Source organism: Equus przewalskii, chromosome 4 (genome assembly GCF_037783145.1).
Source record: "Equus przewalskii isolate Varuska chromosome 4, EquPr2, whole genome shotgun sequence".
NCBI classification, from domain to species: domain Eukaryota; kingdom Metazoa; phylum Chordata; class Mammalia; order Perissodactyla; family Equidae; genus Equus; species Equus przewalskii.
In genome coordinates this window covers 9,227,264-9,244,840 of record NC_091834.1, presented here as the reverse complement: position 1 = coordinate 9,244,840, position 17,577 = coordinate 9,227,264, and the positions used below count along the sequence as shown (strand labels likewise).

The 17,577-nt window shown below is 38.3% G+C and overlaps 1 gene segment (V, D, J or C); it reads left to right on the top strand.

Moving 5' to 3' along the window:
* Positions 1-114: 114 nt before the first annotated feature.
* Positions 115-16,575, top strand: LOC139082747 (T cell receptor gamma constant 2-like). The segment is given in 8 exon segments: positions 115-162; positions 270-581; positions 7,603-7,666; positions 11,326-11,655; positions 12,877-12,936; positions 13,180-13,227; positions 13,501-13,548; positions 15,975-16,575. Coding segments are annotated over 8 exon segments (1,053 nt in total).
* The last annotated feature ends 1,002 nt before the right edge of the window (positions 16,576-17,577 follow it).

Below are 17,577 nucleotides of genomic sequence, written 5' to 3'. Positions count from 1 at the left end.
ATGAGGCAGGGGAGCCATGTTCACCCTCCCCAATGGGAGGTTCCACGTGGTGGACTCAGCCAAGCTCCGTGGTCTGAGCCTCTTCTCAGCAGGGGTTGCACAGTTCATTCAGACATGCTGTCACTCTTCCAAGCATTACCTCTTGCTGTCCTTGAAGCCTATAAGTTGTTTGCTTCCTCCAATTCCCTTTCACAGATTTTCTCTAATTTTGTAATTTTTGAAAAACTTCTAAGTTTTTGCATGTTACTGCCTGCTCCCTTTATTTTTAATGTGTGTATGGTGCAGGTTGTCTAGAGCAACCTCAACTTTCCAGTACTAAAAGGCTGTCAAAAACAGCCCCCTGGAATGTGTGGTATCTTGTGACAATTTCTACGATGTCCGTATATTGGTATCAGGAAAGCCCTGGTCAAGTCCTGCAACCCCTGCTGCACGTTTCATCTGACAACACTGTCAGGATGGAGTCAGGCGTTCCGATCGGCAAATTTAAGGTAGATGAGATACCTGAACCTTCTATGTCCACACTCACCACTCACAATGTAGGGACAGAAGACTCGGCCACCTACTACTGTGCCTTCTGGGAGGTGCACAGTGGCAGATGTTAGAGCTACATCAGTCAATAAATGTTCCATCGTTCTTCCTTCAATACTATGAACTGGAAAAGCACAGTGACCATTTGTATGTTTTTATGCAGTTTTCTAGATACACGTTCATGTGGGTGATTGTGGTTGGAGTTGCCGAATTCTTTATCTCCTCAAAGAGGAAGCTTTGCATGAATAGGTGCAAATGATCAGCCTGGTCTTTTCAGGAATTTACTCTCCCCAGAACAGGCTTTCCCACTGCACCCAAGGTTACTCATCTGAGTCAACCTCCTCCACTTGCTCTATTTCATTTTCTACCAAGATATGTACACCACATCATTTCTGTGACTTCTTTTGTACTAGTCAATTTGCATAACATTCGTTTTTTTGTGACCCACCTTGCTACTTTGATTAAAAAACTGAATATTAGATTAAATACTATTCATTTTCCTAGAGGCTAAAATGTAACAAACACAGAATGATCTAACCACAAGCAGGGCTGACTGCAATAATAACATCAGATGCACGCCCTGGATTTGAATTAGCACAGAAGCTATAAACACTGCTGCTTAATGAGTCTGAAACAAAGTCTACCTTGGTTTGGAGTTTGGGAAGTCATTCGTTTTCTGGCTTAAGATTCCATTCATCTAACGGTAATTGTTTGATTGACTCCTCAGAGCCAGCACTGTGCTCAGCAGACATTGCAGATCTCATCTGCTCTGTCAAGGCTACAGGTTGCTCCTGCAGAGCCCCTTTCTCCTGCTGCACTGCCGTTATCTGGCTACACATATGGTAAAGCAAAGTGGTTAGGACCCAGGCCTATTGTCTAGAGAGCTCCAGGTCTGACCTGGGCTATGACACTTACTAGCTGTGTGTCAGGTCAATAGCTTCTCTAGCCCCTCTCGTCACCTGTACAACACAGGTCCTGTAGTTACCTCATGGGTTGTTGTGAGGGTTCCTGAGATGATGCACACTAAGTGTTTGTTCCAGTGCATGGCACACTGTGAGAGCTTAGTAATGTTAGATGATAAAAAACAAAGAAAACAACAACTAGCATACATACACATAGAGAAACACACACACACACATACCACACACCCTTGCATACAAAGGCTTAGCACCACATCTGTCAGAGTGCGGCTGACTGTTGCAGTTTAGTAAAGAGAGATTAGCTGGATATGAAGTGACTCCTGGGAGTAGTCATCCCAAATCAATTTAATTCTAAGTTTTCAATCATGGTTCTATAGTCCCCTTGACTCACACACATTGGGGAGGACAGTGGCCTTGGACTTGGAGCAGACCACCTCTACTGGGGGAAAAACAAGTCCATATTTGGAGTCACTTCGTCCTCCTGCCCTTCTCCTTGAGGCTGAGGTAGCTTCCCCAAGGATATTTTGACCACACCCACCAAAGGCAAACCAGCCAGAGGAAACCAGCCCCGTCTAAGTAAACATTTGCCAACGGAATGGTGGTTTAAATTGCTGATTCATAGAAACCCTGAAGATGTCTACTGGAACGTACAGCACCAAATATAGTGGGGAGTCAGGTAATGTCTGCAGAATTGAGATGAATATGTTGATTATTACTGTGGTGCTCACATTACCCAGTGGGTGGGGATTGTGTGTACTTGGATGCCTGAAAGATCCTAATGATTTTGGCTCAATTTATTTTCCTTCAGACCTGAAGTGGGTGAGATGCAATGACTCTGAGTAACAGAAGCAACATTATAGTGTCTAATGAATGTCGATGAGAATCCCAGAAATTCTTCAGGATCATGATTTTCATGGAACATATATCTATCACCCAGCTCCCCACACACCCTAGTACTGTGGGAAAGTGATGCCTGTAACCCAGGAGTCATCTTGTAAAACTCTCAACTCAAACAATTGCCAGGACCCCCTGCAATCCATGTTGACTGCTTTGTCTTGGGGTCTCTTTTTATTCAGCCCTAAGACTGGGTTCTGAGGACCGGGCAAAATTTGGAGTGGTCATCCCTTGATATCCTGGATGGTTTTTTCTGTGACATTTCCATAGTCCTCCAATTGTCTATTAGAAAACACTTATGACTCTTGAATTCTATTTAATTTTAAAATGTATTTGTAAAAATCATTCATGTTTCCTGATATTAAAACTATGTCTGTATATTATTGAGCACAGGTGAAATTTGGCGATTAGAAAGTCTTGTGATGAGCTTTGTCTTCACCAAGTTTTCTACTATTTTCTCTAACTTTTGCCTTCTTTACAAAGCAAAATTTGATTTCTCTCCTGATTGTTACTGATCCTGTCTTCCAAGTTAGAGACAAAGTTCATGGTTGGGTGCTCATGGTGGTTTATTGGGCTTGAAAACCTCTTTCTCCCTACATTTTACAGATAGAAAGTATTACAGATAGTGGTACACATACTCAGTTCTTCTCTCTCTCTCTTTTTTCACCTTTTAATGAGATTTATTTTCTAATTATTTTTGTTATTATTATTTCATTGAAGTCATCTTGGTTTATAATATTGTGTAAATTTCAGTTGTATTTCTACTTTTATATTTCTCCTTTTTTTTTTTTAGATTTGCACCTGGGCTAACAACTGTTGCCAATCTTTTTTTTTTTTTTCTGTTTTATCTCCCCAAACCCTGCCCTGTACACAGTTGTATATCTTAGTTGCAGGTCCTTCTAGTTGTGGCATGTCGGACGTCTCCTCAACGTGGCCCGAGAAGCGGTGGCATGTCTGCACCCAGGATCCGAAACCTGGGCCGCAGCTGAGTGCGCGAACTTAACCACTCGGCCACGGAGCCAGCCCTAATATATTTCTACTTTTGTATAGACCGCATCATGTTCAGCCCCAAACGTCTAGTTTTCGTCGGTCACCATATTTATGTGTCCCTTTACCCTTTTGCCCTACCCGCACCTCCTTCCCCTCTGGTAACCACCAATCTGTTCTTTTTATCAACGTGTTTGTTTCTTCATTTATCTTCCACATGTGAGTGAAATCACACAGTGTTTGTCTTTGTCTGACATTTTTCGCTTTGTATAATACCCTTAATGTCTATGCATGTTGTCACAAATGGCGTGATTTCAGCCTTTATTTTGGCTGAATATTATTCCATTGTCTATATGTACTACATCATTTTTATCCATTCCTCCACTGATGGACTCTTGGATTGCTTCTAAACCTTCACTATTGTGAATAGTGCTGAAATTAACATAGAGGTGCATACATGTTTTCAAATTAATGTTTCCTTGTTCTTTGGATAGATAGCCAGGAGTGGAATAAATAGGTCATAAGATATTTCTAATTTTAGTTTTTGGGGAAATCTCCTTCCTGTATCTATACTGGCTGCCTCAGTTTGTATTCCCTCCAGCAGTGTATGAGGGTTCCTTTTGCTCCACATCCTCTACAGTACTTATCATTTCTTGTCTTTTTAATAGTAGCCAATCTGACGGGTGCGAAATGATATCTCATTCTAGTTTTGATTTGCATTTCTCCAGTAGATAGTGATGTTGAACTCCTTTTCATGTGACTGTTGAACATCTGTACATCTTTGCAAAAATGTCTCTTCATATCCTCTGCCCATTTTTGATTGAGTTGTTCATTCTTTTGGTATTAAGTTGTATGAGTTCTTCATGTATTTTGGAAATTAACCCCATATCTGATATATGATTTGTAGATAGTTCTTTCCCAGTGAGTGTGTTCTTTTGTTTTATGATGGTTTCTTTACCCGTACAGAAGGTTTTTAGTTCAATGTAGTCCCATTTCTTTATTTTTTCTTTTGTTTCCCTTGCCTGAGGATCCATGGTATTCAAAAAGATCCTGAAAAGACTGATGTCAAGGGTCCACTGCCTATGCTTTCTTCTAGGACTTTTATGGTTTCAGGTCTTACATTTAAGTCTTTAATCCATTTTGAGTTAAATTTTGCATAGGGTGTAAGATAATGGCTTACTTTCATTCCCTTTTATGTGGCTGTCCAGTTTCCCAACACCATTTATTGAAGAGACTTTCCTTTCTCCATTGTATGTTCTTGGCTCCTTTGTCAAAGATTAGTGTTCATAGATGTGTGATTTTATTTCTGGACTCTCAATTCTGTTCCACGGATATGTGAGTTTGTTCTTCTGTCAGTACCATCCTGTTTTGATTACTATAGCTTTGTAGTATATTTTGAATTCACAGGTGTGATACCTGCAGCTTTGTTTTTTTTCTCAGGGCTGCATTGGCTATTTGGCATCTTTTGTTGTTCCGTATAAATTTTAGAATTCTTTGGTCTATTTCCATGAAAAACGTCATTGGGATTCTAACTGAGGTTGCATTGAATCTGTAGAATAGTTTAGGTAATATGTACATTTAAAATGTGTTAATTCTTCCAACATGTGAGCACAGAATATCTTTGCATTTCTTTGTGCCTTCTTCAATTCCTTTCAACAATGTCTTATAATATTCAGTGTCCAGGGCTTCATCTCCTTGGTTAAATTTATTCCTCGGTGATTTATTCTTCTTGTTGCAATTGTAAATAGAATTGTATTCTTGATTTCTCTTTCTGCTTGGTTGTTTTTAGTTTATAGAAACAACTCATTGATGCGTTTATTTTTTTGGTAAGGCAGATTGATCCTGAGTTAACACGTATTGCCAATCTTCCTCTTTTAGCTTGGGGAAGATTGTCACTGGGCTAACATCTGTCCCAATTTTCCTCTATTTTGCATGTGGGATGCCACCAGTGCCTGGATTGATGAGTCCTGTGTAGGTCTGTGCATGGGATCTGAATCCATGCACCCCAGGCCATGAGAACTTAACTAATCTGAGAACTTAACCAGCATGAGAATTTAAGCACTATGTCATCAGGGGGCCCTGAAACAACTGATTTTTATGTGTTGATTTTGTACCCTAGAACTTTGAATTTCATTTATAATTTCCAACAGTCTTTTGGTAGATTCCTGTGGGTTTTCTACATAGAAAATAGTGACAAATGGTGACAGTTTTACTTCTTCCTTTAGAATTTGGATAATTTTAATTTCCTTTTCTTGCCTAATTGCTCTGGCTAGGATTTCCAATATGATGTCAAATAAGAGTGGTGAAAGCAGGCCTCCTTATGTTGTTCTTGTTCTTGGGGGTATCTTTCATGTTTTCACCACTGACTATGATGTTATCTATGATTTTATCTTGTAAGGTCTTTATTATGTTGAGGTAGTTTTCTTCTATACACATCTTATTGAGAGTTTTTGTCATAAGTGGGTGCTTAATCTTATCAAATGCTTTCTCTGCAACTATTGAGATGATCATGTGATTTTTACTCTTCATTTACTTAATGTGGTGTATCACATTGATTGGACTGTGGATGTTGAACCACTTGCACCCCTTGAAGAAATTTCACTTGATTGTGGTATATGAAGCTTTCAAAGTATTGTTGTATTCAATCGGCTAATATATTGTTGAGAATTTTTGCATCTATGTTCATGATCGATTTTGGCTAGTAATTTTCTCTTTTTGTGTCATCCTTATCTGTTTTTGGTATCAGGGTAATGTTGAACTTGTAAAATGAATTAGGAAGCATCCCCTTCTCTTCAAATTTTTGGAAAAGTTTGAGAAGGATAGGTATTATATCTTCTTTGAATGTTTGGTAAGCTTGAGCAGAGACGTTGACTGATGCTGGACTTTTCGTATTTTTGGAGGTTTTTGATTGCTGTTCAAATCTCCTTGAAAGTCACTGGTCTATTCAGATTCTTTATTTCTCTTTGATTCAGTTTCGTAATGTGGTATTATATTGGGAATTTATCCCTTTTTTCAGGGTAATTTCCTTGCTTTTGGTTTCTCATAGCACTTATAATCCTTTGTACTCCTGTGGTATCTGTCCCACTTTCTCCTCTTTCATTTCTGCTTTTATTTATTTGAGCCTTCTCCCTTTTTGTCTCAGTGAACCTATTAAAGGTTAGTCAATTTTATTTATCTTTTCAAAGAGTCAGCTCTTAGTTTCACTGATCCTTTCCATTTTCTTTTCAGTCTCTGTTTCATTTATATCCACTCTCATTTTTATTATTTCCTTCTTTCTACTGATTTTGGGCTTCATTTATTCTCCTTTTTCTGGTTCCTTTAGGTGTAATGTCAAAGTGTTTATTCGAGATTTTTCTTGTTTTTAGAGGTAGACCCGTATTGTATTAACTTTCCTCTTAGTACCACTTTTTCTGTATCCCATAGATTTTGGTCTGTTGTGTTTCATTTTCATTTGAATTTAGGTGCATTTTTATTTATTCTTGGAATTCTTCATTGATCCAGTAGTGATTTCGCAGCATATTTGTGACTTTTCAAGCTTTCTTCTTATCATTGAATTCTAGTTTCACATTCTGTGATCACAAAGCATGCATGACGTGATTTCAAATTTTAGCTGAAACAATCTATTATTTCATAGAATATAAAATTCTACAGATTTCTTCTTTTATACCATGAAAAGTAACACCATCACATAGATTATTTCCTCTTTTGGCATTACTGGGTAAAGAATTACATTGCCAAATGGTAAACGTGGCTTTATTAAACTGTAGAAATTTGTTCACATTTCTCAAGTACATGTATTGGCATATTTCCATTTCAGTTACTGAAAAGTTTCTTCCTTTCAGAAATACATTCTCAAATTGCTAACGAAGCAACTCTAGTGTTTGTGAGAACAAAAGTGCCTTTCCTTTGATGTATCTCTGAGCATTTTCGACACAATTGAACACCTGGAAATAAAAAAGTATTCTTAAATCTCTGAATGCTTTTCTTAGTAATTTATAAAAGTAGTTAGTTGGTCAGTTGGCCTGATCTCTTCCTCTTCCTCTCTTACTTTTTCTGTTTTCCATCAATGTTTTTCAATGATTAGTGCCTTGTAGGAAAAAAGATATTTGGGTCAATTTATCTGAGGACAACATACAAAATATCTGATGTCACAAAACTTATATTCAAGGACTTCCAAGGAACACAGAAGATCAAATTGCCAGTACAGTCTTTTCCTGCTAGTTACATCATAAAGCTTAGAAGGAGGCTGAGTTTTTGTAGAAGCTTTAACCAGTGTGATAGATCAAACTGGATCAAGAAATTTGGAAAAGGAACTAAGCTCATAGTAACTCCATCTGGTAAGTAACTTTCATCTATTTTTACTCTAGTAACGAAAAAGTGATATATGCTTTTTAGAAAAAGCAATTCAAGATTACTCTCATCTGACTGCCACATAGTTGGCCTCAGTATATGAACAGCATGTTTGCAGCTACTGGTCCATGTACACAGAAACAAAACTGTTTTTAAACGGTTTGTTCATGTCCCTGCTTGTAAGCAGATTGAAATTCTTCTTTTAGAATACATAGACAAAAAATGATCAACTCAAGCTAAAAATTAAGATATTTTGAGGTATGTGTCTGTCATCCATAAGTTATTGGTTCAAGATGCTTTTCTCCTAGATTGTCATTTAAGTGAGAGATACTTTTATTAATTACCTCTTCTCTATATTTTGAGATAAAACATAGTGCCCCTTTCGCACAATAACCTGCAAAATCTATAGTATTGATCATCTCATTCTAACAGCAGTGAAAAACATCAATTCTTAAAGTAAATGAGCATAGAATATAGATAAGTCTCATTTCTTATTATTCTAGCTTCTAAGAGGTAGGCTGACATCAGTCCAAAGTTATGCTATCACAACTTTTGTAGTGTTGCCTAGAGATGGGCCAGTTTAAGGCAATTTGTAAGCCAAATAAGCCATTTCAGCTCCAAAGTCCATTAAAAGAGTCTGCCTGGTTTTACATCCTCATTTGCGTGTTCATTCTGTCAGCAAACGTTCATTGAAGACAATTTCTGTGTTGGATGCTGGAGATAAGTGGGGGAAGAAGATCAAGATAGAACAAGTCCCAGTACTCCAAAAGTTTCTAGTCTAGTGGATAAGTGTTCTAACTCCAACCAGGTCCTTGGAGACACTTCTCTGCCTCACCTATCGAGGAGGACATTCACAAGGAGTCAACTAGTTAGAACAATTGTGAACCCCTAAGGCATTGAGATGTTAAGTCCATTTGGTATTCCTATGTTGAAAATTTCATAATGAAGTTTATATATTTTACTTATTTGATTCTAGAAATAACCAATGGGGTGAGATGAACAGAAATTGGTAAACTTGTCATTTGGTGCGAGGATGATTAACACCAACATTTAACTGGGCAGCCAGATTAAAGAATGTCACAAAATGGTTTTGTTTTTTCTAAATTCAGCCTAATAAATTTGTTCATTCCTCATTAGCCTTAAATATGAAATTCTGCCTTAATGAGGGAGAATATCTCACAAGCATGTTCCTAGCCTACTAGATCCACTGAATTGAAAGTGGTCAAATAATTTTCCAGAGGTGCTAAGACATTGAAAGAATTTATATAATTTGATTTCCATAGTCATTGTGATTATAAACAAAGAATTCACAATTTGAAAGCCAAATTTTTAGTCCTTTTTTCCCAACTGACTGTGTATTCATTGTAAATTCTAGCAATCAAATTAAATAATGGTGACACAGATATAAGTCATGTAAAATGTCAGGGAAGCTTTTCTTAATCTATTCTGTTATTCTATAAATGTGCAATGTAAGCATGAACTGTAGAGCTTTATTCTCAAGTAATATTTACCAAATCCATGGTATGTTTTTACATTTTCTTTCACCAGTGCTAGCTCCAAAACTAGCCGTAATTGAGTTCATTTCATGTAAAGATCTTGCACAAGTAGTAGTCTTTAATCACAGCAGAGTATCAGAAGAGTATCTTTTTATATGGGAAGTAGCATTCGGACTGCAACATATGGTGACCCTTGTTTTCTGAGGGGAAATTTTGGGAAAGAGAGCCTCACTTTATGTTCTGGCACTTTCAGTCTGTTTGAATTCTGCACGTTTTGTGTCTATATCACAGAACTAGAGTTTGCAAACATATTCTCTCACCTCTCATGTCATATTCAACTTAGACCTTACTCAACTATCAACTGCTGGTTCACAAAAAGAAGTGTTATAATGCACAAACTATTTGTCATTTATTTCAACTGCCTATTTCCAAAATCTATATAAGACCTAAAATCAAATACACAAGTACAGGCATATCTCACTTTGTGGCACTCTGCTTTACTGCACTTCGCAGATACTGCATTTTTTAAAGCTTGAAACTTCCTGGCAAACTTGCATCAAACAAGTCTATCAGCACCATTCTTCTCAAAGATTTGCTCACTTCATTTTTCTGTGTCACCTTTTGGAAATTATTCCAATATTTCAAAATTTTTCATTTCTCAAAATTTTTTTTCTTTTCTTCTCAAAGAAGAAATTTAATTCTTCTTTTTAAAAGAAATTGTCCATTGAATTACACAACTCCAAACTGGCACAAAGACAATATTAGTAAAGCATTTGTGTGTCAATTGGAAATCTAATTGAAAAGAGTTTTAATATTTATGATTCCTATCATTAGATTATCAGTAAATGTATAATCAACTGACACTCCAGCATCCAAGTGGCATGCCTTTGTAAACTATGATGTTTTGTTATATAGTTTGACAAATATCCGCAAGAGACTCTGGAACTGTGACATTTAACATTACACCTGTTATATATATATACTTTATTAAACAGGTCAAAACAAAGGAAATATTGGAGCTCTAAAACAGTTCAGCAGACTAATGGGTAGATACAAGTTTTGGAAGAGGCATTGAGAGATATAATGTGGTGTATTCTTCATCACGCTTAAACAACAAGAAATTCCAAAATAAAATGTACTCTTGATGAGCATATTCTAAAGTGAAACAAAATTCTGATGAGTACCTTTACTTGATACGATTACTGTAATGTCATTTCTGAAAACAATTAATTTATTAATAGGAGTTTTAGAAACATGGCTTTTTGCTTCTAAATTCAAGGCATTGTAAATAATTTGGAGGTTCAGCTTAAATATTGCCCTGCTCAAAAATCTGGGATGGTGCAAAAGTGAAATTGAGATGTTGTATAAAAGTAGGCATCAAGTAGGAGAACTCCATCACCTCAGAAGTGAGCATGAGATCCAGATTTGAAACTAACAAGTCAACTTGATTGTCAAGTAGATGTGGAAATGAATACCCATTAACAAGTGATGGTGCATTGTTTTAAAAAATGAAAACTTTTCTCTGATACTCATTTACACAGCAAATAAGACAAATATGGTGCATTCCAGAATGTGTTAAATGAAAAGGGAGGTTTCATAGAGTTGCAGAAGTGAGAATGTATTATTTGGCCATAGATAGCACAGGTTACAAAATTCATGGGACAGGAAAAGGAAAGTACTTTAGAAAGGACCAAACATGCTCATGTGTAGAGACATCATCTAAGTTACCTGGTCTCCTCCCCCATCCCCGCCACTTACCCATTCACCTTGAAAACATGCTCCACTATGATAGAACAAAAGAGATTTAAAAAAATTAACATGTTCATGAGTGTTAGATACCTTGAAATGGCACAGTTACAAGTCATACCCCATCTTGACACGTGGAGAAAGAACAAAGGCCAATTTGTAATCCAGGCCCTGCCACTTAATAGCTGTGACTCTGGGCAAATTACATAACCTCCAGAACCTCTTTTCCCATTGAAACTAAAACCAATAAGTACCTCATAATCTATAGTGGATGAAAGGCCATGGAAAGTACTAATTAGTGGGCTCTTTTCTTCCTTTTACTATCCTTTAGGTTGTTACAAATCACACAGTCTTTGTGTTTCTCTAATGATTCTTTTTAATTGCTGATCCTTTTTCCCCCACAGATGCACGCCTTCCTGCAGACATTTCCCCCAAGCCCACCATTTTTCTTCCATCAATTGCTGAAATAAACTACCATAAGGCTGGAACATATCTTTGTCTTCTTGAGAAATTCTTCCCTGATGTTATCAAGGTGTATTGGAAAGAAAAGAACAGGGATACAATCCTGCAATCCCAGCAGGGAAATACCATGAAGACTGATAACACTTACATGAAATTCAGCTGGCTGACCGTGACTGGAAAGTCAATGGATAAAGAACACGAATTCATTGTCCAACACGAGAATAACAAAGGAGGGGTTGACCAAGAGATTCTTTTTCCTTCAGTCAACAAAGGTACGTGTATATAAATAAAACCTGCCAAAATACTTTTTTTCAAACAGAATATCCCACCTTTTCTGTCAGGTATTAATGGAAAAAATACATATATATAAATCTTTCTTAAATATTGTCCATTTGTTGGTAGGATAAATGTCTTTTCGTAACCCCACAGAAAAAAGATAGAATAGTCTTTGGAACACAAAAAAGAAAAAGCAAAATTTCCTTAATTTTTCTCAGCCTCAGTTTCATCAACAAAAATATTAATATCTCAGAGATGCTTTTAGAGTTGTTCTGTGGATTAAATGAAATAACACGCATGAAAGCATCTAACAATTTAGCACACAAAACTTGCTCAAAAAGAGATTCCACTTTTGATGATCGTGATCAAGAATAAGAACAATTATGCTTCTTTCAGGAGTGTTCTACTCAGGAAACAAAGTCATTTTCAATTTCATCTTGCTATCCTCAGAGTATAAGCCAAAGCAGTGCTATTAGGTGACCAAATGGTGTGCATTCGATGGAGCCAAATCACGGTCCAACAAAAAATACAATAGTGAAGTATTTAACATAGTGCCTTGCACAGTAGTAATCACTCAATAGCTACTGGCTCTTATTCATATTGCTGTCATGTCCAGAAACACAACTCCAGAAAACCCTGTACAGGAGTTGGGGTTATGGGGCTATGCGTGCTTTGGAAAAATCTGCATGCTTCTTTTCCTTCAGTGGGAAATTTGCCTAAAGCAGATTCTTTCAAAGGTGAGATTCTGTTGTGGATACTAAGATTTGATGAACTGATTTTTGTAGCAACTCTTCATGTTAGCAGCGTGTGCTGAAGTCTGTAGAGTAGCCGTATTTGCTGTTTATTTTTCCATTCAACAAGTGTTTCTCCATCACCTCCTTTGTGGCAGTCACTGTGCTAGGAGCTGTGAATACAGATGAAAAATAAGATAGCCTTGGATATCACCCTCCAGTTGAGATAAAGAAGAAAAATAATGTATCCTTCGTGAAGGTCAACATCTCATGTGCAGAAACACAATACCTGAATGAGATCTACTGGATTACATAGAATTAGATGACCTAGTCCTGGAATCGTAGGGCTCATGTTTTTAAGGACAGTCTCTCTGTCGGCAGATTTTGTGTGTTTGTACGTATACACACCTACTCATATAAAGACATAACCAGACTGCTGAGCAATGGGCATGAATAATTGACTAATCTTGCTCTCATTTCTTCTAGTTGTCACCTCAATGGCCACTACTATTGGTCCTACAGAGGCTTCTCCGACAGAGGAGAGCAGTAAGTTGTCTATTTTTGCCCCTATGTCATGCTATAGGCTTTTTTTCCCCCTTCTGGTCAACTTAACTTTTGTACTTCTCTGGCTCAAAGCAGAAAAGACTATTTATTCCTGGAATTGTGGGGCTCATAATTTTCATATTTTTAATGACTGTTCCTCTTGGCTGCCAGCACATTCTATGAGTACAGATACTGTTAAAAAATGGACCTGGAAAATTGACTAAAACTTGGTCTCATTTCTTCCAGTTGCCACTACTCTTGATTCTACAATAGTTTCCCCAACAGAGGAAAGTGGTGAGTTTTTGTATATGCCTGCCTTCCTGTTAATGCTATAGCAATTTTTTCCCTTCCGATCAAAATACCTTTTGAACTCCCTTGTTCATAGTAGATAAGATCATTTATTCCTGGATTGGTGGAGCTCATATTTTTAATGAGTCTCTCTCCTGGGTCTCTGTTGACAGATTTTATATATTTGTGTGTGTGTGTATGTATATATATAAACATATATATTAACTGTCAAATAACAGGCATGAATAGTTGACTAATACTTGCTCTCGTTTCTTCTAGAGCTCCCTGCTCTTAATTACACAAAACCTTGTCTGAAAGATGAAAGCGGTAAGATCTTGTACATGTTTGCCTTTATGTCATGCTATATTAATTTGTTCATCCTGATTATCTTAACTTTTAAACGTACCTGACTTAAGGTGGAAAAGTAGAATGGCTGAATGTTTAAGAATAGGCTGAGAGGTAATTGAAGTCAATCCATTGTTTCCTAGGAGTCATGACACAGTACATGCTGATTTCATGATGACATGACTATAAATTAGACAGTGCTGTGTTAGGCTCTGAATTATTTCAACAATGGACTTCATTCATTTGTGTGGCTTTTGTTTTCTGATGACTGGGGAATACGTGATATCAAGGTGCTTCTAGATTTCTTTCTTTCATTTTTCTTTTTAAAGATTTGTACCTGAGCTAACAAATGTTGTCAAGCTTTTCTTTTTTTCCATCTTCTTCTCCCCAAAGACCCCTGGTACATAGTTGCTTACTCTAGTTGTGAGTACCTCTGGCTGTGTGACGTGGGATACCGCCTCGGCATGGCCTGATGAGCGGCATCATGTCAGCCCCTGGGATCCGAACCTGGGAAACCCCGGGACACTGAAGCAGAGCTCACACACTTAACCACTTGACCCTGGGCGGGCCCCTAGATTTCTTCTTAAGTCTTTGGTCCTTGCTGGTAGCTAATAACGTGAACGGACATGTACTGAGAGCAGCCTACACCGAAGGCATTGTGCTGGGTTTTACAGGCATTTTCTTGTTAAATTTTCATAATAGTCCTGGGAGGTGGTATCGTATTTTACACCCACTTTATTCCTGAGGACAATGAGTTAAAATGAAGTCCCTTGCTACATGCCGCACAGCTAGATCTCGGGTTTCAATCCGGCCATCTGAATCAAGAGTTCATACACGTACTCAGTTTTCTCTTTTTTACTCTAAAATATAGTTATAGAGCAAGAAACCCAAAGCCACAGCCCAGAGACACGATGGACTCATGGTGGGGGGTGGGCAATAGCATGGGCTTCACAGTATCCTAGACTGGACTTGAACCTAGTTTTTTCACTTTTTAGTTATGTGAATATGGGTAAAATACTTACATTTTCTGAGCAAGACTTTCCTCATCTGCCAACTAGGAATAATTATAGTTATTGAAGAGATAAGGTCACCTGCGTGGAATGGCTAGCATACAATATCTCGTTTAGCTGGCACAGAACCAGTACCTGCTTCTCGTACTGTCTCCCTGCAAATGTATAAAGAAAATGACTAGAAGCATTGGCTCCAGCCCCGTTGATCGTCCCTCCATTTCCAATATCGAGGGGGTTCTGGACCTCAGCTAACACCTAACCTGGCCAAGGGCAAGGAATTATGACCACATTGCCTCTGAGATCCCTTTCCACAGCAAGTGCTAATGATTCGGAAGTTCTGACCCAGGATGATAAAACACGTAAAGGGAAATTTTCACAGGAAGAGGCTCAGCAATGTGGTTCATTGAATAGCCAGTCTGGTTCATCATCATTGTCGTTAGTTATTTCTTGACATCATACATTTCTTGCCAAACTTCAAAGGGTATTAAGTGCAATTGTACTCTAATATCATAGCCACAATGAGACACATTTAGAAAGAACAGGTGAGTGAGTCATGACCTCCTAAAGTTTCTGAGAATTTGGATTAACCACTCTCTTCTGTTTTCTATAATGCCCTCTTTACTCAAACCTCCCACCCACGCCACGGTGAACACCACAAAATTTCCGTGGACGGTACTCTTGATAGGAATCTCATGGCATGCACAACATGCAATGGTTCAGATGCTTCTAAATAGAATTCAGCTTTATATTTCTTTCTAAACTTTTGATGTCTGGGGTATTTATTGCACTTAGACATAGAATTACAGAATAGCTCAGAATGTGTTCTCAAAGTCATGGTACTGGGATTGAAATCTGATTTGTGGTACTAAATGCATGACACCAGTCAAATTATTTCATTCTGTCACTATATTTGAAAAATGGGAATAAAAACAATAATCCCATACAATAAAGCTCATAGCTTATTGTAAAAATTAGCTAAGATTAAAGCTGTGCATTCAAAGCTCTCAGAACAAGTGTTTGGCCTTTGGTTAATGGTTAACGGATATCAGCTATTACTTAGGGACATAGCGGGGGTGAAGAAATGCTAAAATCTATTTTTCACAAATAATGTTTCCCATTGCACTCACGCATTAAAATGTAAACCTTATTTTTCATATTTTGTAATGGTCTAAGTGAATTTAGCAGAGGCTGCTGATTGACAGCTGTTGTAAACTGGACTCTGAGTGGTGGTGTTGTTGTCCGTGGAGGTGGAGGGAGGAAATGTGTGCCTTCCTGTTTTGGTGGTGCAGGGGTGTCACTGCAATGTCCGTCGTCAGAAATAGAGAACTGTGACCACCCTCCCTTTATATGTCCATTATTGCAAAGAACAGTCAAAACTAATCATACGACTTCTCTTAGACACCCTGCGGCTGCAGCTCACCAACACCTCTGCCTATTACACCTACCTCGTGTTCCTTCTCGTGAGCGCAGTCTACCTTGCCACCGTCGCCTTGTGTGTGTTAAGGAGAACAGCTGTCTGGGGCAATGGAAAGAGTTCCTAACAGATGGTGACCCAAGAAATCAACTTTCCTCCATTGTTTATACACCCTACAACTTTCTGCCCAGGATCTAGTCGGACTTTCTCTCTGGGTTTGGGTTATTTCAGTTCACATGTGTACTTTTCTGTTATGTCATTATTGTGTACTGGTTTTTCAAATCACTGGACAAACAGAAAATCCTACTCTGTAACGATGCTGAATACTGCCATTACTCAGGGGCAGGGCCAAGCGGTAGTCCTTTAGCACCACTCTCTCCATGATCCCCATCAGCTCCTCCAACAACCCGAATAACCATGCCTTCTGAGTACAGACAACATGTGGCTCTAGTCACGTCGCTTAGGACCTTTTAACCAGAACCGCCTTGAAGCCCTCCATTTTACACACCCTAATCCAACATCATTGTTACTTAAATTCTATATATTTTTTTTTTCATAATAGGAGCAATAAAAATATCAAAAGTCTATCTTTGTCTCTGTGTTCTTTAATTTGATTAAATCTAACTGAAAGTCCAAGATAAGAAGCAGCATGACACCTGAGCCATCACATCCAGTGCTGAGTTTGATGATGCCAATACCACAGTTGTAATTCTTTCCCTGAGAGAGGGGTCATGACGCTTTCTTTGGGGCACTGGCTCCAAGAGGAGCCACAGTCACATGAAGGCACCCAGGTTACTTCTCTTTGAAAGGTCACCAGATTCACACTCATTTGGTTTGGGTCATTCCAATGGTGTAAGTATAATGTCTTGAATGACTTGCACTGTGTGTGCTCAGCGCCACAATAGTGTTTAAAAGCACTGTGTTTCCTGCTCCTCACAATAATCACCTGAGACCTGCACTCACATCAAGAGACATCGCAGTAGAGGGGTTAAGCCCCTGGACTCTGAGCCCGGAGTACCTGGGCTTGAATCCTGTGACCTCAGGGAAGCTATTTGAACTCTCTGTGCCATCACTTCCTCATCTGTAGAATGGAGTTACAGCGCCCTGTCTCCTGGAGTTGTGTGGATTAGATGAGTTAATAATGACTGGTTCTTGCAAGTCCCCAGTAACATTAGCATCTACTGTTGGCAGTTCTAATGTAGAGGTCATAGATCAACGCAGAAACACTGACAGTCATCTGTAATCTCATTTCCCCTTAGAAAGTTTTGTTGTGGGTGGAATAGCGACTTTAAGTTTCTACTATAGACCAGGCAACCCTACTAATCCCCTAGGAGCCCCCAGAGGTAGGTACAATTATAGTCCACACTGTAGATATTGGAGAGATTAATTTTTCTGCTCAACGTCACTATTTTGTAGGTAATAGTCACTTAAATCCAGGTCTCTCTGTACTCAGAGCCAGTAGTTTCTAACCTACTATCAAGTGGCTTTCCCTTCAAACACTGTCAACTGGGAAAAACGAAACAAAACCAAACCTGCATTGCTTCCTTACCAAGAGCATCCTCCAAGGAGTCAGTGAGAATTTTGTTA